At 39.2% G+C, this 25,155-nt stretch overlaps 1 protein-coding gene across 1 annotated transcript in view; it reads left to right on the plus strand.

Moving 5' to 3' along the window:
• LOC128664783 (solute carrier family 35 member C2) overlaps positions 1 to 25,155 on the plus strand; it is a 157,096-nt gene that overhangs the window by 1,848 nt on the left and 130,093 nt on the right. Inside the window, exons 3-6 of the mRNA XM_053719611.1 lie at positions 1,957 to 2,155; positions 9,301 to 9,451; positions 18,546 to 18,609; positions 18,726 to 18,798. Of these exons, the coding sequence (XP_053575586.1) occupies positions 1,964 to 2,155; positions 9,301 to 9,451; positions 18,546 to 18,609; positions 18,726 to 18,798 (480 nt within the window). The 5' untranslated portion in view covers positions 1,957 to 1,963. The remainder of the gene's footprint in view (positions 1 to 1,956; positions 2,156 to 9,300; positions 9,452 to 18,545; positions 18,610 to 18,725; positions 18,799 to 25,155) is intronic.

The following is a 25,155-nucleotide window of genomic DNA, read 5'->3' on the forward strand; positions in this document are numbered from 1 at the left end:
TATATATATATATATATATATATATATATACACAATTGGGTAGATTTATCATTGCGCATATGAACAATCTTTACATATATTAAATTTGTCCACCTGAGGTCACAAATTGACCATTTCCACCCCATATTTATTACTGTACGAGCCAGCACTCGTTTAATGCCACCCTGGTCGGACCAGGCTATTTAGATGTGCGCCTGCACAGTTAAAAAAGGTCTTATTAATGTTCTACGGGATCATTTTTGTTTCAAATAGACAACTCTTTTTAACTGCTAAGCTGCGCCCATCTAATATAAATGAAATAAAACTTGTCTCCACCATTACAGAAGTTTTTAATATGCATATTCCACATATTCTTTTCAAACATATGTGGAGTGCAATTCACTGCAATGCACATCCAGGTGGAAAATCTCAACAAGGGAGCACATTTTGATGTTAGACTGGCAACAGATAGGGGCGTTCACTTCTTGATAAATCTCCTACATAGTATGCAGCAGCAATTAAAGGGACAGTCTACACCAGAATATTGTTTTAGAAGATAGATAATCCCTTTATTACCCATTCCCTAGTTTTGTATAACCAACACTGTTATATTAATACACTTTTTACCACTGTGATTATCTTGTATCTAAGCTTCTGCAGACTGCCCCCTTATTTCAGTTTTTTTGACAGACTTGCATTTTAGCCAATCAGTGCTTGCTCCTAGCAACTCCACGTGCGTGAGCACAGTGTTATCTATATGAAACACGTGAACTAACACCCTCTAGTGGTGAAAAACTGTCAGAATGCCCTGAGATAAGAGGCTGCTTTCAAGGGCTTAGACATTAACATATAAACCTCCTAGGTTTAGCTTTCAACTAAGAATAGAGACAACAAAGCAAAATTGGTGATAGAAGTAAATTGGAAAATTGTTTAAAATTACATGCCCTATCTGAGTAATGAAAGTTTGTTTTGAACTAGACTTTCCCTTTTAAGCATTGCATTGCAAAATATCTATATACAAAATAAATGTTTTAAAAACTTAAATTTTATGATTTGTAGAACAATTTTAAAACACTGGATAACATCTTTATCTTATCTCCAGTTATTGTGGCCAATAAAAGCTAGTTGTAAATGATTGTGTCAACTATGTGCAATAACATAGGTGTTCAGGCTATTTGCATAATTTTAAAGAAAACTGTTTACGGAATTTGCTTTTTCACTTCTCAAGGGAGTGTGAGATGAGCACAAATTTTACTCTGAAGCAATAATTTTTATATGTCTGTTTAAAGGGACATTATACACCAATTTTCATTTAATGCCATGTAATTGACACTACTATAAAGAATAATATGCACAGATACTGATCTAAAAATCCAATATAAAAACTTACTTAGAAGCTCCCAATTAAGCACTGTTAATGAGATTAGCCTGGGACATCCACTGAAAGGGGCCGATGGTAGAACCACCCCCTTCCCTGGATATGAAAAGGCACATTATACAAACAGAAGCAGTCTGAAGTCTTTATGCATCTAAAACTTTGTTGCTTGGTTGGGAGTCGGAATATCAGCACAATGTTATTTAAAAATAAGCAAAACTTTACATTTTTACAAAAACACACCCAGATGGGCTATATAAATGGATCATCTACAAAACATTTATGCAAAGAAAAAAATCTAGTGTACAATGTCCCTTTAATTTGGATCCTCCTGATATACTCTGATGCATTATCAGGGAAAAGCAAAGTGATCAGGAATGTACAAATACTGTCTTTGGTGCTGCTAACAGAGTAGGATGTAATCTCACTGACAGAGCACAGGTTATGTGTCAAGGTGACAATTTGAATAATTTGCTCTAAGCAAACAAAAAGAGCCAAAAAAATCTGTCTCACAACAAAATACACTTTTCTTAATAACAGTGAATTAATCCTTTTGTATATTATAAAGTTTTATTTGTAACTTTTTTTTTTTTATCTTGTAGTTTACACATGACCTGGGAATCAGTGTCAAGCTCCCCAGCCCCCATTATCCCTGAAGTGCAGCAGAGATCTGGAATAACCAGGATGATGAAGTTCCAGTGTTGTTCCATACTGTGGAAGATTTGTCTCACTGTTGGACTGGTTCTCTTCTATTACTGCTTTTCCATTGGTATCACCTTCTATAACAAGTGGATATTAAAGGTGTGGTAGGGACACTGGGTAATCTCAGCCCAAATTGGTTGCTAGTAGATTAAAGGGCCAGTCAATACCAAAATTATTAGTGTTTAAAAAGATAGATAACACCTTTACTACCCATTCCCCAGCTTTGCACAACCAACTTTGTTATATTTATATACCTTATAACATTTAAAGGGACACTGAACCCAAAAAAAATATTTTGTGATTCAAAAATATTATGACTTTTTAAGCAACTTTCTAATTTACTCCTATTATCAAATTGTCTTAATTATCTTGGTATCTTTATTTGAAATGCAAGAATGTAAGTTTAGATGCCGGCCCATTTTTGGTGAACAACCTAGGTTGGTTGTCCTTGCTGATTGGTGGACAAATTCATCCACCAATAAAAAAGTTCTGTCCAGAGTCTGAACCAAAAAAAGCTTAAATACCTTCTTTTTCAAATAAAGATAGCAAGAGAACGAAGAAAAAATGATAATAGGAGTAAATTAGAAAGTTGCTTAAAATTGCATGCTCTATCTGAATCACAAAAGAAAAAATTTGGGTTCAGTGTCCCTTTAAACCTCTAATTTTCTGACTGTTTCTAAGCCACTACAGTCAGCCTCTTATTACATGCTTTATTATTAGCTTTTCACAACAAGAGACAGCTTGTTTATGTGGGTCATATAGATAACATAGCGCTCACGCCTGTGAAGTTGTGCACAACACAGCACTAATTGGCTAAATGCAAGTCAATAGATAATAAATAAAAAGCTGTAATCAGGGGGCTGTCAGAAGAGGCTTAGATAAAAGGTAATCAAAGAGGTAAAAAGTATATTAATATAACCATGTTGGCTGTGCAAAACTGGGGAATGGGTAATAAAGGGATTATCTATCTTTTTAAACAATAACATTTATTTTATTCATGGCAGGACTATGCATTTTTTTAAACTAAAATCTGTAATCTATTTTAAAATGCCATCTTTTAAATAGGCTTCAATGTATAGGTGAATTTCTGTGAAGGCTGAGAAGTGTGTAATGTGATTCCTCAGTCTATGGTGCCTAGGAGAAGCACAAATTGTAGGATACAGATGTAAGGCAGGATGTGAAGTATTTAGGCGTTTGTCATAACTAGTTGTGTGGGTCTTGCATAACTGAATTATCTGAATTACTGAACACGAGGATTACTGTAGAGTGGAGCCAGAAGAGACTTGAAGCAAAAATTCAATGCTGAAAGTGCTCTTACTTTACAGAGAAATATCCATATTGAAAAACCTGCATAAACACAATGCTTTCTTTTTTAATCCCTTATCTCCCTGTTACTCCACCCTTTACACTCACGTACAGCTGGTTACTTGTTACAGCAAGGCTGTGTGGGGAAAATGATGCATGCAACCTGAGTACCACACTGCAAAAATTCCTCTTCTAAAATAAATCTTTATTTTAAGTGTGTGGAGTATGAAAGTTGTATATTTTTTTAAAAAAATATTATGGCAATATGTTATAGTGAACCAGTTGTCTTTTCTTTTGAATATTCAAATTAGCTCTCCTGATTTCTGATACTGTCTTTGAGATATATATATTTATATTCTGTACTGATACAGAAGCACATAAAATAAGAGCATTTAAAAACGTGTAGTGGGAGTTGTCCCAATTAGCCAGTGACCAGTGCATATATATGTTTCATAAGTGGACAAAAAAACATTTTCTTACTAAAAATACGAACAGAAAAGTTTTAGTTGAAATTGCTTTTATTTTCATATCATAACATACACATAGCTGTTTAGATTTTTCTCACAATACAGTGCATTTTTACAGTATTTTGAGTCAAACCATGTCTAACACATTACACTTGAAAACTTATCATTGTCTCCAAAACTGAAAACAAGAAAACCAATAGCGAATGTAAATAACCTTTCTCTCCACAATCGCATGCCTTTGAATATAGTGGACATATAGATTGTTGTATTTGTTACCCATCTATAGTAATTCTCTCTTTCGTTAATCTAAGTGCGGCTACCTCTGGCTTCAGTGCGAATAATCCAAGGTGCCCATATGTCAAGGAATTGGTCTTTGGTTGCTGTTAGATCTGCCGCTAAGCTAGACATCTTATAGATTTGATCAATTTTCCGCTCTATGAGGAAGAAACTTGGAGGTTCTGTATTCCAGTGTTTGTCAAGGCACAGTCTGGTAGCTGTGCACAGTAGTTTTGGTTAGTAGTGTGGCCCTTAAGTAGGAAGTGTAGTAGTGCGTGTTCAGGGAGAAGTTCTATCTCCTTTTCAAAACCTCACTTAATAACTTAGCTGTGTCTTTTCAGAAGGGTTGTATTTTATTACAATTCTACCATGTGTGCAAATACGTTCCTTCTTCCCTGCATCCCCTAAAGCAGAGTGAATTGTCCTTTCCTCCCATCTTGATTAATCTGGTGGGCTATAGATACCATCTAAATGCAGACTTTACGTAGTTTTCTTGTAGTTGGGAGCTAATGGTGAATGAGGTCCCTTTATGTAGAGTATCCACCCATATCTGAGCTGGCCAGTCCCTACCTAGTTCATCTTCCCATTTATACATAAGGACTGTTTTAGTGATGGAATCTGATTTGTTAAATACAGGGTATAGTCTAGCTATTGACCTCTTCGGTCTATGTTTGGTTAGGCAAAGAACCTCAAAGGGTGTGCGGCTATGAGTAGGAGTCGTTCTTAGGGCCTCTACCACCCTCGATCTCAAATGGAAATAATGAAACCAGGTGTTGGTATCAGTTGGGTCTAGGTCATTGTACTGTTTTATTGTGAGGAGCTTACCATTAACAAGAGCATCCGCTATTCTGTACAGGCTTCTATTACTCCATTTACTTTGTACTATTTGGTCTAATGAGGAATTAAGGTCTATCAGTGGAGCGGCAGGTAATTTGGTGTTTAGTAGTGGAAAGAGTTTGGTGGTCCTATCCCATATAAACAAAGTATGTGCTATGGCTATGTAACTTTTCCCTCCCTGTGGTCTGTTTATCTTAGCTGTCCATAATATTTTGGCTATGTCATCTGTTCCCATCATGTCAGCTTCTAGTTGTCTCCATTGAATGTCATCTGACCTATTATGCCACAGGGCAGTCTGTGCCATTCTGGCAGCATAATAATAAGAAATAAGATGTGGAAGGCCTAGCCCTCCTCCTGATCTATGTCTAGTTAATGTTTGTCTGTTGATCCTTGCTCTCTTGCCATTCTAGATAAAGGCCTGTATGTCCTTCTGTATGGCTTGTAGGTCAGTGTGTGGTACTGAAATGGGTGACATGACCTAAACAGATATAATAGTCTCGGCAGAGTCGTCATTTTGGTAGCCACAATTCGTCCTATAAGTGAGATTTTATGTTTGGACCACTTAGTTATACGTTGTCTAATATGGGTCATTAGGGGCTTGTAATTGTATCAATATAAATTGTGGATATCAGCAGAAATGTTTATTCCTAGATATTTGACATGTTTGTTTGCCCATTTAAAGGAGAAGTTAATCTCAAATATTTTTTTGGTGGTATTTGGTATATAAATGCCTATTGCCTCACACTTGTCATAATTTATCTTATACCCTGATAGGGTGCTGAATCGCTGCAACAAAGAGTACAACGGGGGTAATGACAAAAGGGGTTTCGTCAATGTCAATATGACATCATCCGCGAATAAGGCCATTTTGTATTGTCTAGATTCTATGTGTATTCCCGTTATGTCTATACAATCTCTTATTTTGATCGCAAGGGGTTCAATACTGTGACGTGAGTCACCAAGATCTGAGGGCCTGTTATGGAACATTCTTTGGGCTGGAGGTACATGGGCTTAAGGATACCCAGAGTCTGCATGGACATGTGGAATTTTATATGCTGGACACCCCATGTACTTTCATAACTCTGTCTTATGTTCATATCACCCTGTATCCATAAATACAGGATGGGTACAGGGTGTAAGTGCCCCTTGTGGGAGCAATAGTGACTATATAAACCAAGTGGGCATAAAGGACTTAATAGTTAATAAGAGCTGTTCTTATATTCTGTAATAAGATGTATTTTATTTATGTTTCTAATCTGATTGTGTCTCAGGAGTCTGTCTGGGTAAACTGATTGTGTTCCTGTGTGTTTATGTTAACTAGACTGCCCAACATCAGATTGTCTGAGTAAACTTTCTTCCCCACTTAATTAACTTGACATGTTAATCTGTTTTACCTGTGAATAGACAATTGTTAGAGGTTTGATGTATTGTTCATATGTTTGCTTTACTGTTTAACCAATTCCCTATGTAACCTGAAGCTCTGTGACTCTGGAATGCCAGGGTGCATAAATATGTGTGCTGCTTTCAAATAAAGTGTTAATTTTTGTGTTCAGAAAACTGAGTGTTGCCTCAGTTCTGTTCCCCTACATAACTTTAGACTGCGGTCAAAGGGAGATACCAGGAGCTATTGCTCTGGATAAAGGAATGTCCAGGACAAGGGAAGTGTTCTGACGGAGGTACTCATTCGGGGTACCAGGTGGTCCGTCACAAATACAGAGCGCAAAAAGTAACGGTGAGAGTTGGCACCCTTGTCTTTTTCCATTACGGATTGTAAAAGTTCTAGACTGATAACCCGCCAGTCTTATGAAAGCGGCAGGAGTGGAGTACAGAGACGAGACTGCAGAATGAAACTCGCCCCTAACTCCAATCTTTGTAAGTAGAGCATGCATATAGTTCCATTTTACTCTATCAAATGCCTTCTCCGCGTCCAATGGCAGGAGCAGAGAAGGCACTCTGTTGACCGAAGCATAATTTACCAAGTCTATAACTTTACGGATATTATCTGGGGCTTCCCGTGCTTTGATGAATCCTACCTGGTCAGTATGTATTAGTCTTGTCAGTGGGTCATTCAGTCTGTTAGCTAGGATTTTTGTGAAAAGTTTAATGTCGTGGTTTATTAAGGAGATCGGTCTATAGTTCTTACAGTATTGTTTGTTCCTCCCCAATGCCGTGAAGTTGGGCCTCAACTATTGCATGATCGGACCAAGGGCATGGATGTATATATGCCTGTGTTAGTGATGGGATTAGTGTTTGGCTTAGAAGAATGTAATCAATTCTCGAATGTGAATTGTGTACTGCTGAATAATACGTATAGTCTCTGTTTTTTTTTATTCTTGGTCCTCCAAGCATCTATTAGGTTGTGGTCGAGTACAAAGTCACCTAATAATCTGTGGTTATGTTCTGGTCTCTGAGTGCTAGCTGTGATTTGTTTACATCTATCAAGTTGGTTATTAAGAGTCAAATTGAAGTCACCTCCAACTATCAGTTGATGCCTCTCCCATAAAGTGAGCTGTTTACTAATTTTAGATGAGATGAAAGTTGCCTGATTTTCATTTGGAGCGTAAATGTTGCAAATGATAATAGGGGTAGTGTGAATTAAAGGGACAGTCTAGGCCAAAATAAACTTTCATGATTCAGATAGAGCATGTAATTTTAAACAATTTTCCAATTTACTTTTATCACCAATTTTGCTTTGTTCTTTTGGTATTCTTAGTTGAAAGCTTAACCTAGGAGGTTCATATGCTAATTTCTTAGACCTTGAAGCCCACCTCTTTCAGATTGCATTTTAACAGTTTTTCACCACTAGAGGGTGCTAGTTCACATATTTCATATAGATAACACTGTGCTCGTGCACGTGAAGTTATCTGGGAGCAGGCACTGATTGGCTGCCGCTAGACTGCAAGTCTGTCAAAAGAACTGAAAAAAGGTGCAGTTTGCAGAGGCTTAGATACAAGATAATCACAGAGGTTAAAAGTATATTATTATAACTGTGTTGGTTATGCAAAATGGGTAATAAAGGGATTATCTATCTTTTAAAACAATAACAATTCTGGTGTAGACTGTCCCTTTAAGCCCCTAACTATGAGGTACCGTCCCTCTTTATCTGTATTTATTTCTTCTTCCCTGAAATTAAGGGATGTGTGAAGCAGTAAAGAAACTCCTCTCTGTTTTTTAGTGCTTACAGCATGATATTGTTGAGGGAATGTTTTGTCCCAGTACCTGGGTGTATTTGTTCTAGTGAAATGCGTTTCCTGTAATAGTACAATATGCGCTTTAAGGGATTTATACTCAGTGATCGCTTTCTTTCTCTTGACATTGGAATGTAAGCCCCTCACATTATGTGATATGATTTTAATAGGTTCCGTGTATGATGGCTGTAGTAATGCCTATGAGATCTATAGTTTCAATGGTGGGTTGTTCGAGAGTCTGTAACTGAATAGTTTGCTGGGGAGGATATATTTTTCTAGAGATAGGGGATCTTTGCATGTTGCACTGCAGGACTTACTGAGAGTCGTTTGGTACAATGAGCAAACATACATGTTAATAAGAGTGGTTATACATAAAACCTTTTTTTTTTTGGTAAGTTAAACATAAATAACAGTTTATCAACTATAACAAAAACTGGACCACGGCTGGTCCTAATATCCTCTTTTATGAGGAAACCTGCTCATGTCGAACAGAGAAGTTTTAAAGTAGCCGAAGGGGAATGTGTAATGCTTTCTAATATTATAACATTTTCTACTATCCAAAGCACAAAATAATTGCATAATTTAACACAAATGTTTTTAATGATAATATATGTAATAAACCTCAAAACATTTTAATATTAGCTAATTTTAGCTTAATATTGGCTACAATTTTAGCTGTGTTGTCAGTAAAACCAGCCAAGGGGTGCACCCATTAAAAAGGTCCCAGGGAGAACACTGAAAGTATTGTTGATGTATTATTGCTTTTTCATATTAACAAAAACAAACAAAAAAAAAAAAACACATTTACTTGTAGTATCCCTTTAGGGATTTTTTTTTTAATTGCTGACAGTTATATACACTGATGCACCCATATTTATGATGTTTGCTCAATTACTGGGGTTGTTTGTGGCTTGCATGCATGTTTTGTGTATGCTTAATGTAACTTTGGGTTTAGAGTTTGTATTTTCTGTGTATCATCATCTGTTTATGGTGTGTATGTTTTGTGCCTAAAATAGATGTTTGAAATATATGGATATTGGCTTTTTGATCTGTATAGCTTATCCTTATTGAATGAGATTGCAGAAGTACTAGTGAATGTTTGCTAATGTGCCTGTAATAGGGATTGGCATATCTGGACATCCTCACATCATCTCATAACTCTGTCCTTCAGAAATTCCACTTCCCCCTCTTCATGACGCTCGTGCACCTGCTGATGATTTTCCTCCTCTCTGCGCTCTGCAGGGCACTTATGACCTGTTTCAGTGGTCACTCGCAAGTTGTCATGTCCTGGCCAGACTACCTCAAGAAAGTGACCCCCACAGGTAGTCTTATTACATTAACGACTGTAATATTTTATTCTTATATTATTCTGTTTATGTGTAGTTAGATTAATTAATTTACTTTCCCTGTATGTATGGAGTTTGATGAATACTCTCTGCCTTGAGAACTCCGAAATAGATTGCTGGTTTTGCTGTTGATAACCTGTGAACTTTTTTGTTAAAAGGTGACTGATTTGATTTAGTGACCCAACCCCACCTGTGTGCTCACAAGTGTGCAGTGATGTTAACCCCTTTCTTTCAATAACACATGAAAGCGGTGATCATATCCACTAGGCCAATTTAACCGAGTTTGTGCCAGTAATAAGAAGTTTTTTAACCCTTATTTTGAAAATATCACATCCATCATGCGTCCTCTCACTCTTATGCCTTTATATACACGTGGCAGCAGACTTTGGCATAGTTTCAATTGAGGTAGTAAAGTTTGGAAACTGGTGGTAACATAAAAATTCTCCATAGACTTTAATGGAGATAAATGATTTTTATCAGTAGTTTCTGAACTTTACCACCTCATTGGAAACTAGGCCTTTGTCGGGAGAAAAAATGACTTTGTAATTGTCCTCCTTGCTATTATTGGCCTCTTATTTGTAATAAAGTCATGGTAATGGTGCAGATGATTAATATGGAAAGCAAACTCACAATGTAAGTGCACTTAAAGGGATACTAAAGCCACATTTTTTTCTTTTGTTATACAGAAAGAGAATGCAATTTTAAGCAACTTTCTAATTTACTCCTATTAATTTTTCTTTGTTCTCTCCTATCTTTATTTGAAAAAGAAAGTCCAAGCCCTGGACAGCACTTGTTTATTGGTGGATGAAATTATCCACCAATCGGCAAGAACAGCAAAGGTTGTTCACCAAAAATGGGCTGCATCTCAACTTCTTTGCAAATAAAGATACTAAGAGAATCAAGTACATTTGCTAATAGGAGTAAATTAGAAAGTTGCTTAAAATTGCATGCTTTATCTGAATCACAAAAGAAAAAATTTGGGTTCAGTGTCCCTTTTAACCCCTTAATGACCACAGCACTTTTCCATTTTCTGTCCGTTTGGGACCAAGGCTATTTTTGCGGTGTTTGTGTTTAGCTGTAATTTTCTTCTTACTCATTTACTGTACCCACACATATTATATACCGTTTTTCTCGCCATTAAATGGACTTTCTAAAGATACCATTATTTTCATCATATCTTATAATTTACTATAAAAAAATGATAAAATATGAGGAAAAATGGAAAAAAACACACTTTTTCTAACTTTGAGCCCCAAAATCTGTTACATATCTACAACCACCAAAAAACACCCATGCTAAATAGTTTCTAAATTTTGTCCTGAGTTTAGAAATAACCAATGTTTACATGTTCTTTGCTTTTTTTGCAAGTTATAGGGCCATAAATACAAGTAGCACTTTGCTATTTCCAAACCATTTTTTTCCAAAATTAGCGCTAGTTACATTAGAACACTAATATCTTTCAGGAATCCCTGAATATCCCTTGACATGTATATATTTTATTTTAGTAGACATCCCAAAGTATTGATCTAGGCCCATTTTGGTATATTTCATACCACCATTTCACCGCCAAATGCGATCAAATACAAAAAATCGTTCACTTTTTCACAAACTTTCGGTTTCTCACTGAAATTATTTACAAACAACTTGTGCAATTATGGCATAAATGGTTGTAAATTCTTCTCTGGGATCCCCTTTGTTCAGAAATAGCAAACATATATGGCTTTGGCGTTGCTTTTTGGTAATTAGAAGGCCGCTAAATGCCACTGCGCACCACAAGTGTATTATGCCCAGCAGTTAAGGGGTTAATTAGGGAGCTTTTAGGGAGCTTGTAGGGTTAACTTTAGCTTTAGTGTAGTGTAGTAGACAACCCCAAGTATTGATCTAGGCACATTTTGGTATATTTCATGCCACCATTTCACCGCCAAATGCGATCAAATTAAAAAAAACGTAAATTTTTTCACAATTTTAGGTTTCTCACTGAAATCATTTACAAACAGCTTGTGCAATTATGGCACAAATGGTTGTAAATGCTTGTCTGGGATCCCCTTTGTTCAGAAATAGCAGACATATATGACTTTGGCGTTGCTTTCTGGTAATTAGAAGGCCGCTAAATCCTGCTGCGCCTCACACGTGTATTATGGCTAGCAGTAAAGGGGTTAATTAGGGAGTTTGTAGGGAGCTTGCAGGGTTAATTTTAGCTTTAGTGTAGAGATCAGCCTCCCATCTGACACATCCCACCCCCTGATCCCTCCCAAACAGCTCCCTTCCCTCCCCCACCCCACAATTGTCCCCGCCATCTTAAGTACTGGCAGAAAGTCTGCCAGTACTAAAATAAAAGGGTTTTAAAAAAAAAATACATTTTTTTTAGCATATTTACATATGCTACTGTGTAGGATCCCCCCCTTAGCCCCCAACCTCCCTGATCCCCCCCCAAAACCGCTCTCTAACCCTCCCCTCTGCCTTATTGGGGGCCATCTTGGGTACTGGCAGCTGTCTGCCAGTACCCAGTTTGCAATAAAAAGTGCTTTTTTTTTGTTTTTTTCTGTAGTGTAGCTTTGTAGCTTCCCCCCCCCCACACACAGACAAACCCCCACCACCTTGCTGATCGTTTTTTTTTTTACATTATTTATATATTTTTTTCCATTTTTTATTTCAGCATTTTCTGTAGTGTAGCGGTTCCCACCCGCTCCCTCCCCGTGCACGCGCCCGCCCCCACCCTCCCGTGCGCGCCCCCAGCCACCCCCGCCCACGATCCCGCCCCCCTTCACACAACCAGGGCCATCGATGGCCGCCACCCGCCTCCCAGTCCGGCTCCCACCCACCAACGCAGTAAGCCACCGATCTCCGGTGCAGAGAGGGCCACAGAGTGGCTCTCTCTGCACCGGATGGCTTACAAAGGTTATTGCAGGATGCCTCCATATCGAGGCATCACTGCAATAACCGGAAAGCATCTGGAAGCGAGCAGGATCGCTTCCAGCTGCTTTCCACACTGAGGACGTGCAGGGTACGTTCTCAGGCGTTAACTGCCTTTTTTCTGAGGACGTACCCTGCACGTCCTCAGTCGTTAAGGGGTTAAACAGTGCTAATCTTGCAGTCTGGCAATGTTGGCAGCCTTCCAACTAACTTTTTTTCAATGTTGATCAATTTTTTTTTCCTCTGGATAATGGACTTCCAAAATGGGAGGATAGAAAGAAAGTGTATTCAAAGTGAATTGGTATTAAAATATTCCTTCCAAGGAATCTTTTATTAAAAGAATAAAAAGATCCTTAGAAGATCCTTAGAAGGAGTATTTTAATATCATCTCACAGATAAAAGGCCAGTAATACCAAGAGCACTGCTTACTGGGACAATGCTAATTTCCCCAGACCGTAACTTGTGAGTGTGCTTATGTTTGTTTTCTATATTTGATTGTTGTCCGGCTAATGAACCATTGGAGGAACTCCCTTTCACATGTTTTTTCATGTCGTAATTGTGCATTATCATTGTTACTTTTTAAAAAAAAATTGTAATAACTATTTTGTACATGCTACTGTCATTTTGTATATTAAGGGGCTTAATAGAGCTGAGTCTTCGAGTATTTTTCATAATAAAGAAAAAATTAAAGAACAAGGGGTCACGATCTCAAGCTGAAGGGTAGTAGGTTCAGGAGTAATTTGCCGACCCAGTTCTTCACAGAAAGTGTGGTTGATTTTTGGAATAAACTTCTGTTACAGGTAGTAATGACAAACACTGTGGGGGGACTTCAAGAGTGCCTGGGATAAACATAAGGCTTTTCTACTAACTAAATAAGGTTAGGAAATGTTGGGCAGTCTTTTGGGGCCAATGGTTTCTAATAAGCCGTCAAAATATATCTACACTATGAATGGCCGTCGTCAGTTGCGCATGCAGCGGGGGGCAGAAGGGGGCGTGGTGGGACGGGGCGTGGTTGGACGAAGGTCGTGGGTGGTGCGTGTGCAGCGGCAGGGCGTGACCAGGCAGGACCGCAGCCCACGCGGGTAGGACCGCTGCAATAAAGAAAATGGTTCGTGTACACAGGCTTCAACACTAGTGTTTCTACAAAGGAATTAGTATTTTGTTTTGCTTTCTGTCATTGTGATATCCTTTACAGATATGTCAGCTTTTTCAATTTGGTCACTATTTGATAAAAGTGCCACTGCACATGTACAGTAGTAACGTGTATGCATAGAGTAACTTGTTTGGCGGCAGCCATTGTAGGAGCGTTGTTGCATTATATTTATCAGAGGGGAAGTTACTACTCACAGAGGGCTTTACCGCTCCAGGCATCTTTAAGCCTTGATAGCTTCATCCCCCAGTAAGACAGACCATTCATTACCTCTGCTATCATGGGAAACACTAGTTGTAGGCAGTTTATAGTTAACATTTCCATATTCATGGATAAAACAAAGATCTTTGTCAGCAAGCTTCAGATCAGGATAAGCAGTTTTACTGTTGCTGTTTAATAAGGTCTCAGAGGAATGATGGTTTGCGTAACATTTTACTTTATATACAGAGTGATTTTGAGATGTTAACCTTTCCTTAACCCCTTAGCGACTGCCAACGTAACCTGTTCATCGGCCGGGTCGTTCACATACCCATGTTAGCAAGATTGCTCTATAACTGCATGCATCCGGAAATGAGGCATGCAGTACTAGCACAGCTTCGCCGTTGTTGGCAAAGCAGAGTTAGTAAACCCCTTAACGACCACACAACATACAAGATACATCGGTAGTTAAGGGGTTAAACATCCAATTAATGTTAACTATTGGTTTATGGAAGTGACTCTTATGGACTGGTGCTTCCTTTGAGTTGTATGATTTGTTTTCTTGCAATATTTTATGTGTCTAAAAATTAGTTGAAGGGTCGTAAAAGCTCAGATAGAACATGCAGTTTTTAGAGACTTTACTTTTAAGAGAGTTTACCTCTATTAAAAGATGGACTTGGTTCCCTTGTTATCTTTCATGAAAAACATACCTAGCTATTTGGTGATTTGCGTCTATGCACATATACACCTTGCCCTAGGCTCATCAGATGTGTTCAGCTAGTGTTTAAACCCCTCACATACATTAAATGCAGTTATTTGCAAGCAATAGTGCAATAACAAAATCCTCTAACACAGAGTAGAGTGTGTCTTATTTTTTTTAATTTATTTTTTATGTCCCTTTAAGTTTCTGAGGCTTCTTTTGGTTAGAGCTCTTGGGCAGTGTAGAATATTCATGTAATGACCTTTGATTGTTGGGATTGAGGTAGGTACTTTTTTTCTGGGGTAATAAATGTTTAGCTATTGGCCTGAAAAAGAAATGAAGCTGAGTTAGTGCCTTGATTAGGAATTTCAACTGTTAAGTAACAAATGTTGTAATTTAAATATCTTACAAATAGTTCATCCTTTATGCTGATTTGTTCTTGATTTTGAATGAGCTAGATGTCTCCTTATATTCTCAAGTAATTTAGTAGTAAAATGAATAGGATATTCTGATTTGAATCAAATGTATAATTGATCTAGAAGTACATTAGGATCTGGAAAGATGAGATGCTAGTGCATTTAATCCTACCCCAAATAAATCTTGTACTGCAACTATAATCCACAATACAAGGTAACCCAAACCTTATGTCTCTGCACCCTCAACCTGTATCATTATTATTATTATTATTATTATACTTTATTTATGAAGCGCCATCATATTCCGCAGCGCTGTCCATGGATTCAGATAATTTAAATAAAACAATAGTATAAAACTTCTAAGAGATAACCGACGATCAATTACTACAGTGACTTAACATTGCTCTGCTCACCCGTGACACCTAGGCTGAAGCGGTGTGTACTTACACTTTGGGAACTTGTTTGAGACTTTTAGCTTTGAATAGCCCATAGTGGATTATTGGAACTGTTGTGACTGCTTGGTCCCTTCTGACACGGACTATTTGGGACTATATATATATATCCCCTCTAGATTGGGTTCCTCAGATATACGTTTAGAGTACCCAGGGGATTCAATTTCTGAACACTTTTTCTCCATTTTAAAACTTCTAAGACTAAGAGACAGGACAGAATTTACAAACACATACAGGAGGAATCGAGGGCCCTATTCCCGTGGGAACTTACAATCTAGAAGGGTAGGAGGTTGAGAAACAGGAGGTGAGGACTGCAAGATTGAGAAAGGTGTTAATGCAGAGTTAGATGAGAGAAATGTTGTTAGGTAAGAGAAATATTATTGAGTTGGGTGGTAGGCTTCCCTGAACAGAAAAGTCTTCAGAGAACATTTAAAGGAAGAAAGATTAGGGCAAAGCCTGACAGCACAAGGGAGAGTGTTTCAGAGGGTAGGTGCTGCACAACAGAAGTCCTGCAGTCCAGCATGAGAGGAGGTGATAGTCGCAGATGCAAGTAGCAGGTCATTGTTGGATCTTAGTTGGTGGGCTGGAGTATACTTGTTGATTAGAGAGGATAGGTAGAGGGGAGCGGTGTTGGTGAGCGCTTTGTATGCAAGGGTGAGAATTTTGAATTTTATTCTGCTGTGTATGGGGAGCCAATGAAGGGACTCGCAGAGAGGTGCAGCAGATACAGAGCGACGGGAAAGGTGGATCAGCCTGGCAGAGGCTTTTAGGATGGATTGAAGGGGGGAGAGGCGGGAAAGAGGAAGGCCAGTAAGTAGGTTATTGCAGTAGTCAAGTCAGGAAATAACAAGGGAGTGGATTATTTGCTTTGTGGTGTTAGCGCACAGAAAAGGTTGAATCTTGGAAATGTTGCGTAGATGGTTGCGGCAGGATGTAGAAAGCGATTGGATATGGGGGGCGAAGGATAGATTTGGGTCAAGTGTAACTCTGAGGCAGCGGACTTGGGAAGATGAGGAAATGGTGGTGCCGTCAACATGGATAGAGAAGTCACAAGTCGGCGTAGAGCTTTAGGGGGAGATAAGAAGGAGCTCAGTCTTGTAGACTGTAAGCTCTCCGGAGCAGGACCCTCCTCCGACACTAGATTTGTTTAGTCTGTTATGTTTTTGTATCTTATCTCAAATCCTTGTCATTGTATACCCCTCTCTTTGTACCCAGCGTAATTTTGAGGTGCTTTACTAATAAATGATGATGATATTTTTATTATTGCATTGTTGCTTGTCTATACATACCAATCGGCTAGATTACGAATTTTGTGGTATGAGTGAAAAAGCATCATTATGGCTCTTTTTCACTACCGCTGGTATTACGAGTCTTGCAGGTATATCTGTCCCACACACTTTTTTGGCCATAATGCAACGTAACTACCGCAGCTTTTAAAAAGTCATTTTTTCAATGGGACTTCCACAGCACCGGTATTACTAGTTTGCCTGTCCGGCCAAAAAGTGAGCGGTACACCCTATACCGTCAAGATCCATACCGTAAACTGAAAGTAAGTAGTTATGGGTTTTATGCTACAACGCCGTAACATAAAACTCATAACTAAAGTGCTAAAAAGTACACTTACACCCATAAACTACCTATTAACCCCTAAACCGAGGCCCTCCCGCATCGCAAACACTTAGATAAAATTATTAACCCTTAATCTGCCGCTCCGGACATCGCCGCCACTATAATAAACATATTAACTCCTAAACCGCCGAACTCCCGCATCGTAAACACTAGTTTAATATTATTATCCCCTGGTCTGCTGTCCCTAACATCACCGCAACCTGCATTACTGTTATTAACCCCTAAACTGCTGCCCCCAAAATCGCTGCCATTATACTAAAGTTATTAACCCCTAAACCTAACCCTAACACCCCTAACTTTAATATCATTAAAATAAATCTAATTAAAAATTGCTATCATTAACTAAATAATTCCTATTTAAAACTAAATACTTACCTATAAAATAAAGTCTAAGCTAGCTACAATATAACTAATAGTTACATTGTATCTATCTTAGGTTTTATTTTTATTTTACAGGTAAGTTTGTATTTATTTTAACTAGGTAGACTAGTTATCAAATAGTTATTAACTATTTACTAACTATCTAGTTAAAATAAAATAAATACAAATTTACCTGTAAAATAAAACCTAACCTGAGTTACACTAACACTACCAATAAACTACCAATGGCCCTTAAAAGGGACTTTTGCGGGGCATTGCCCCAAAGAAATCAGCTCTTTTACCTGCAAAAAAAAAAAACAACGCCCCAAAAGTAAAACCCACCACCCACACAACCAACTTAGGTTTATGGGTTAATAGTATAGTGACGGCGACGTTGGGGATGGAAGATTAGGGGTTAATAAGTGTAGGAAGGTAGCAACGACATTGGGGGCAGCAGATTAGGGGTTAATAAGTGTAGGTGGGTGGCGGCAGATTGGTAGTTAATAAGTATAATGTATGTGGCGGCGGGGGCGGCGGCAGATTAGGGGTTAAGTGTAATGTAGGTGTTGGCGATGTCGGGGACGGTAGATTAGGGGTGTTTAGACTCTGGGTTTATGTTAGTGTTTTAGGTGTACACATAAATTTTCTTTCCCCATAGGAATAAATGGGGCTGCGCTACGGAGCTGTACGCTCCTTTATTGCAGGTGTTAGGCTTTTTTTTAGCCAGCTCTCCCCATTGATGTCTATGGGGAAATCGTGCACGAGCACGTAAAACCAGCTCAAAGCAGCGCTGGTATTTGAGTGCGGTATGGAGCTCAATTTTGCTCAACGCTCACTTATTGCCTGCTAACGTCAGGTTTATGAAAACCTGTAATAGCAGCGCTATAGGGGGGTGAGCGGTGGAAATAACTTGCAAGTTAGCAGATCTTGAGCAAAACACAGCCTGTGATTTGCAAATACTAATATATGCCTCTCCTGACTGGCTCAGCAGAAGTGTTCAATTCCAGACCGGTCTTTCCGAAGCTAACTTTGCAGTAAATAAATAAATACATTGGTCTCTGCAAGCAGTAATGCAATAATAAAACAATCTATTATTGGCCTTTTTATATCCAATTAATATTTCTCATTACTGTTTGGAATGGTTTGTTGAAAGGTTGGAAGTTTCCATGATCAATGCTTATTTAGTTATAGTACCTGAGAGTGTTTCCAGGTTGTAGTCCTACTGTTAACAGCAATTTATTATCTTTTTCAGCTTTGGCTACTGCTCTGGATATTGGACTCTCCAATTGGAGCTTCTTATACATCACTGTATCCCTGTGAGTGTGAGACCTGTGAGGAATACTAATGACACATTTACATAAAACTATGCAGTGGGACAATGTTTATATAACTGGGGCAGTGTTTTATTCAAGTTTATTTCATTTTCCCACAGGTACACAATGACAAAGTCTTCTGCTGTTCTTTTTATTTTATTCTTTGCTCTGCTGTTCAAGTTGGAAGAGCTGGTAAGTGACAAGAGAACAGAGGAGATCTAATATCTACATCTGTCATATGTCTAATCTGTCTGCCTATTACACTCTTGTCTGTCTATTTCTCTTTATCACTGCCTTATCTTTTTCCAACATGTCTGTTTAGTTTGTACTTTTAAAAGAGGAATTTGGTCTAGTCTTATAATTGAGAACAACTTATGCCTCTGTTTGGAATATTTAAATGAACATAATAATTTCTCCAACATAGGTGTGTCCGGTCCACGGCGTCATCCTTACTTGTGGGATATTCTCTTCCCCAACAGGAAATGGCAAAGAGCCCAGCAAAGCTGGTCACATGATCCCTCCTAGGCTCCGCCTACCCCAGTCATTCTCTTTGCCGTTGTACAGGCAACATCTCCACGGAGATGGCTTAGAGTTTTTTAGTGTTTAACTGTAGTTTTTATTATTCAATCAAGAGTTTGTTATTTTAAAATAGTGCTGGTATGTACTATTTACTCTGAAACAGAAAAGAGATGAAGATTTCTGTTTGTATGAGGAAAATGATTTTAGCAACCGTTACTAAAATCCATGGCTGTTCCACACAGGACTGTTGAGAGGAATTAACTTCAGTTGGGGGAACAGTGTGCAGTCTTTTGCTGCTTGAGGTATGACACATTCTAACAAGACGATGTAATGCTGGAAGCTGTCATTTTCCCTATGGGATCCGGTAAGCCATTTTTATTCACACAGTAAATAAGGGCTTCACAAGGGCTTATTAAGACTGTAGACATTTTCTGGGCTAAATCGATCATATTTACACATATTTAGCCTTGAGGAATCATTTAATCTGGGTATTTTTTGTAAAATAATATCGGCAGGCACTGTTTTAGACACTTTATTCTATTGGGGCTTTCCCTAATCATAGTCAGAGCCTCATTTTCGCGCCGGTATGGCGCACTTGTTTTTGAGAACAGCATGACATGCAGCTGCATGTGTGTGGAGCTCTGATACATAGAAAAGTCTTTCTGAAGGCATTATTTGGTATCGTATTCCCCTTTGGGCTTGGTTGGGTCTCAGCAAAGCAGATTCCAGGGACCAGGGCCGCCATCAGGGGGTGACAGGGGTGACTCCTGTCAGGGGCCCAATGAGCCAGGGGGGCCCCATGAGGCAAGAACTAAAAAAAAAAAAAAAAAAAATTTTTTTTTTTTTTTTTTTTTTTTAAATTTGGGCAGCCACCAGTGGGTACTACAGCAGAGTGCTAATTGAGCATGAGAAATGTTATTACAAGGAGTAAAGTATTATCATTTGAGAGGATTTCTTAGTGTGCACTAAACCACTATGCACAGTGTGAGACAGACTTGGCACTTTGTACAGTGTGTACCTGAGTCAGACGGCAGATCACTTTCATTTGCAGAGGAGGTAGTACTTACTTAGCAAATGTTTTTTATTTCTTTGTGCAATTTTGGATTGTAACTTCAGTGTGGTAGTAGTTGTTTGGTGGGGCTAGGGGTCCATAAAAACACATTTTTTTAGCAGCAGTGTATTTATGATTATTTGACAATGCTGTAGAAATTCTATATTTAAAACCATGCAGAAATGTTTCCTCCTCAATACACAAATGGTAGATGCATTACATTCCAGTTTACTGCCCCTTTATGCAAGGACTTTCCAGATGCAAGGAGGCATTTTATCTAAGATTTTTACATCTGCATACAATTTTATACTCTCAGACTAAGATTGCTCAGTGTTTGAAATGAGACAGGTTAACTTAAAACTGTTCAGTTTACACTACAGCTGACTTAATTTTGAAATACATATCAATAAGCCTAAATCCTGCATTTAACCAGATCTAATGGTATGAGTACCACAGCTTATTGTCCCACCAAGACAATATAGAGTACAGCATTTTCAAAATCCATAAGTACAGCTGACAGCTGGGAATATTTGTACACTATATTTGAAGTGGTGCTCTTGGTTGGGGAAAATGGGGAAAAAACAAACATATGTCAACCTTTTAAAGGTACTTTTCTTCATCTAGCCATCTACCCAGCTCATTAATGTACAATTTTGAATTCACAGAATTATTTTTGTTTGCACATTTACAAATATGATTCTTTAAAAAGTGATCTATTAATTTCTATAATTCTTTTATCATGCATGTCACACACTGTTGATTTAGGGGATGCAAGGTACATAAATGTTTCCTCCTGTGAGTGTTTCTGTGGGTGTCTGTGTTTATATATTTGTACTTTGGTTTGTTTCTCTAGGAGTGTGTATGCATTTTTTATCTGTGGGTCTCTCTGTGAGGGTGGGTGTGTATGTATTTGTGCATTTTTCTGTGGATGTCTGTGAGGGTGTGTGCATATGTCTTTGAGCTTTTTCTGTGGGTGTCTCTTTGAGGGTGTGTGTATGTTTGTCTTTGTGCATTTTCTCTGGATGCCTCTGTGAGGGTGGGTGTGTATGTCTGTGTTTTCTGTGGATGTCTCTGTGAGGGTGTGTGTGTGTGTATGTATGTATGTGTTTTCTGTGGATGTCTCTGTAAGGGTGTGTGTTTTATGTGGGTGTCCCTGTGAGGGTGTGTGTATGTCTTTGTGTGATTTCTGTGGATGTCTCAGTGAGAGTGTGTGTATGTATGTCTTTCTGTGTTTTTTTATGTGGTTGTCTCTCTGTGTGTGTATGTCTTTGTGTGTTTTCTGTGGGTGTCTCTGTGTGTGTGTGTATGTCTTTGTGTGTTTTCTGAGGCTGTCTCTGTTGGTGTTTCCTTGGGTGTATGTGCAAGTTTGAGTTTGTGTGGGTGTGTCCATTGTTTGTTCCTTTTTAAGACATTTTGACCTTACTACTAATTATTCACATCTTTCTACAGACTTTGAGACTAACAAGACCTTTCCGGAAGTAACCAATCCACCATTTAACCTTTAAATTATTGTTTAGGCAGTTCAGGGCCCTTCATTTCAGCCACTGCATGCTGTTGTCATAATTTAGTTGTCATCTTCCTTTACAAAAAGATAATCAGAACTCATATTTTGTTTTCTAAATCTCCTTTTTTTTACAAAACTGTAGTTTACCTCATTACTTGTCAGGTCAATGTAAACAAGTGCTGAGTGTCTGTTTGGGTGTCTGTGTCTGAGTGTGTTTCTTTGCGTGTTTGCTAGAGTGTCTATATGTGAATCCTTATGTGTGAGTGTGTTTGTGTGTTTCAGTGTACGAGTGTGTCTGTGTGTGTGTGTATGTCACTACCATTATAACATTTCCAAGTTTAAATAGACAATTAAAAATAAAGTGCATATACGTTTTAGTCACTTGGTCAAAAATTGCACATGTAAAAGGAAGGGGGGGGGGCCCTGATCAATGGATGAGTCAGGGGCCCCAAAATTTCTAGTGGCGGCCCTGCCAGGGACTGTAAAGGGGTTAAATATAAAAACGGCTCCGGTTCCGTTATTTTAAGGGTTAAAGCTTCCAAATTTGGTGTGCAATACTTTTAAGGCTTTAAGACTCTGTGGTGAAATTTTGGTGAATTTTGAACAATTCCTTCATACTTTTTCGCAATTGCAGTAATAAAGTGTGTTCAGTTTAAAATTTAAAGTGACAGTAACGGTTTTATTTTAAAACGTTTTTTGTGCTTTGTTATCAAGTTTATGCCTGTTTAACATGTCTGAACTACCAGATAGATTGTGTTCTGACTGTGGGGAAGCCAAGGTTCCTTTTCATTTAAATAGATGTGATTTATGTCATAATAAATTTAGTAAAAATGATGCCCAAGATGATTCCTCAAGTGAGGGGAGTAAGCATGGTACTGCATCATCCCCTCCTTCGTCTACACCAGTTTTGCCCATACAGGAGGCCCCTAGTACATCTAGCGTGCCAATACTCCTTACTATGCAACAATTAACGGCTGTAATGGATAATTCTATCAAAAACATTTTAGCCAATATGCCCACTTATCAGCGAAAGCGCGACTGCTCTGTTTTAGAAAATACTGAAGAGCATGAGGCCGCTGATGATATTGTTTCTGAAGGGCCCCTACACCAGTCTGAGGGGGCCAGGGAGGTTTTGTCTGAGGGAGAAATTTCAGATTCAGGAAAAATTTCTCAACAAGCTGAACCTGATGTGATTACTTTTAAATTTAAGTTGGAACATCTCCGCACTCTGCTTAAGGAGGTGTTATCCAATTTGGATGATTGTGATTATCTGGTCATTCCAGAAACACTATGTAAAATGGACAAGTTCCTAGAGGCCCCGGGGCCCCCCAAAGCTTTTCCTATACTCAAGCGGGTGGCGTACATTGTTAATAAAGAATGGGACAGGCCCGGTGTACCTTTCGTACCTCCCCCCATATTTAAAAAATTGTTTCCTATAGTCGACCCTAGAAAGGACTTATGGCAGACAGTCCCCAAGGTCGAGGGGGCGGTTTCTACTCTAAACAAGCGCACCACTATACCCATAGAAGATAGTTGTGCTTTCCAAGATCCTATGGATAAAAAATTAGAAGGTTTGCTAAAAAAGATGTTTGTTCAGCAAGGTTACCTTCTACAACCAATTGCATGCATTGTCCCTGTCACTACAGCCGCGTGTTTCTGGTGCGATGAGCTAGAAAAGGCGATTATTAGTAATTCTTCTTCTTATGAGGAGATTATGGACAGAATTCGTGCTCTTAAATTGGCTAATTCTTTCACCCTAGACGCCACCTTGCAATTGGCTAGATTAGCGGCGAAAAATTCTGGGTTTGTTATTGTGGCGCGCAGAGCGCTTTGGTTAAAATCTTGGTCAGCGGATGCGTCTTCCAAGAACAAATTGTTTGACATTCCTTTCAAGGGGAAAACACTGTTTGGCCCTGACTTGAAAGAGTTTATCTCTGATATCACTGGGGGCAAGGGCCACGCCCTTCCTCAGAATAGGTCTTTCAAGGCCAAAAATAAACCTAATTTTCGTCCCTTTCGCAGAAACGGACCAGCCCCAAGTGCTACGTCCTCTAAGCAGGAGGGTAATACTTCTCAAGCCAATCCAGCCTGGAGACCAAGGCAAGGCTGGAACAAAGGAAAGCAGGCCAAGAAACCTGCCACTGCTCCCAAGACAGCATGAGATGCGGGCCCCCGATCCGGGACCGGATTTGGTGGGGGGCAGACTCTCTCTCTTCACTCAGGCTTGGGCAAGAGATGTTCTGGATCCTTGGGCGCTAGAAATAGTCTTCCAAGGTTATCTTCTGGAAGTGATTCATCCTGTTCCATTAAAAGAACGAGGGATGGGGTTCTACTCCAATCTGTTCGTAGTTCCCAAAAAAGAGGGAACGTTCAGACCAATCTTAGATCTCAAGATCCTAAACAAGTTTCTCAAGGTTCCATCGTCCAAAATGGAAACCATTCGAACAATCCTTCCATCCAGGAAGGTCAATTCTTGACCACGGTGGATTTAAAGGATGCGTATCTACATATTCCTGTCCACAAGGAACATCATCGGTTCCTAAGGTTCGCATTCCTGGACAAGCATTACCAGTTCGTGGCGCTTCCTTTCGGATTAGCCACTGTTCCAAGGATTTTCACAAAGGTACTAGGGTCCCTTCTGGCGGTGCTAAGACCAAGGGGCATTGCTGTAGTACCTTACTTGGACGACATTCTGATTCAAGCGTCGTCCCTTCCTCAAGCAAAGGCTCACACGGACATAGTCCTGGCCTTTCTCAGATCTCACGGATGGTAAGTGAACGTGGAAAAGAGTTCTCTATCTCCGTCGACAAGAGTTCCCTTCTTGGGAACAATAATAGACTCCTTAGAAATGAGGATTTTTCTGACAGAGACCAGAAAAACAAAACTTCTAAACTCTTGTCGGATACTTCCTTCCGTTCCTCTTCCTTCCATAGCACAGTGCATGGAAGTGATAAGTTTGATGGTAGCGGCAATGGACATAGTTCCTTTTGCGCGCATTCATCTAAGACCATTTCAATTGTGTATGCTCAGTCAGTGGAATGGGGACTATACAGACTTGTCTCCGAAGATACAAGTAAATCAGAGGACCAGAGACTCACTCCGTTGGTGGCTGTCCCTGGACAACCTGTCGCAAGGGGTGACCTCCCGCAGACCAGAGTGGGTCATTGTCACGACCGACGCCAGTCTGATGGGCTGGGGCGCGGTCTGGAGATCCCTGAAAGCTCAGGGTCTTTGGTCTCTGGAAGAATCTCTTCTACCGATAAATATTCTGGAACTGAGAGCGATATTCAATGCTCTCAAGGCTTGGCCTCAGCTAGCGAGGGCCAAGTTCATACGGTTTCAATCAGACAACATGACGACTGTTGCGTACATCAACCATCAGGGGGGAACAAGGAGTTCCCTGGCGATGGAAGAAGTGACCAAAGTCATTCAATGGGCGGAGACTCGCTCCTGCCACCTGTCTGCAATCCACATC

The sequence above is a fragment of the Bombina bombina genome, chromosome 1 (assembly GCF_027579735.1).
Source record: "Bombina bombina isolate aBomBom1 chromosome 1, aBomBom1.pri, whole genome shotgun sequence".
NCBI classification, from domain to species: domain Eukaryota; kingdom Metazoa; phylum Chordata; class Amphibia; order Anura; family Bombinatoridae; genus Bombina; species Bombina bombina.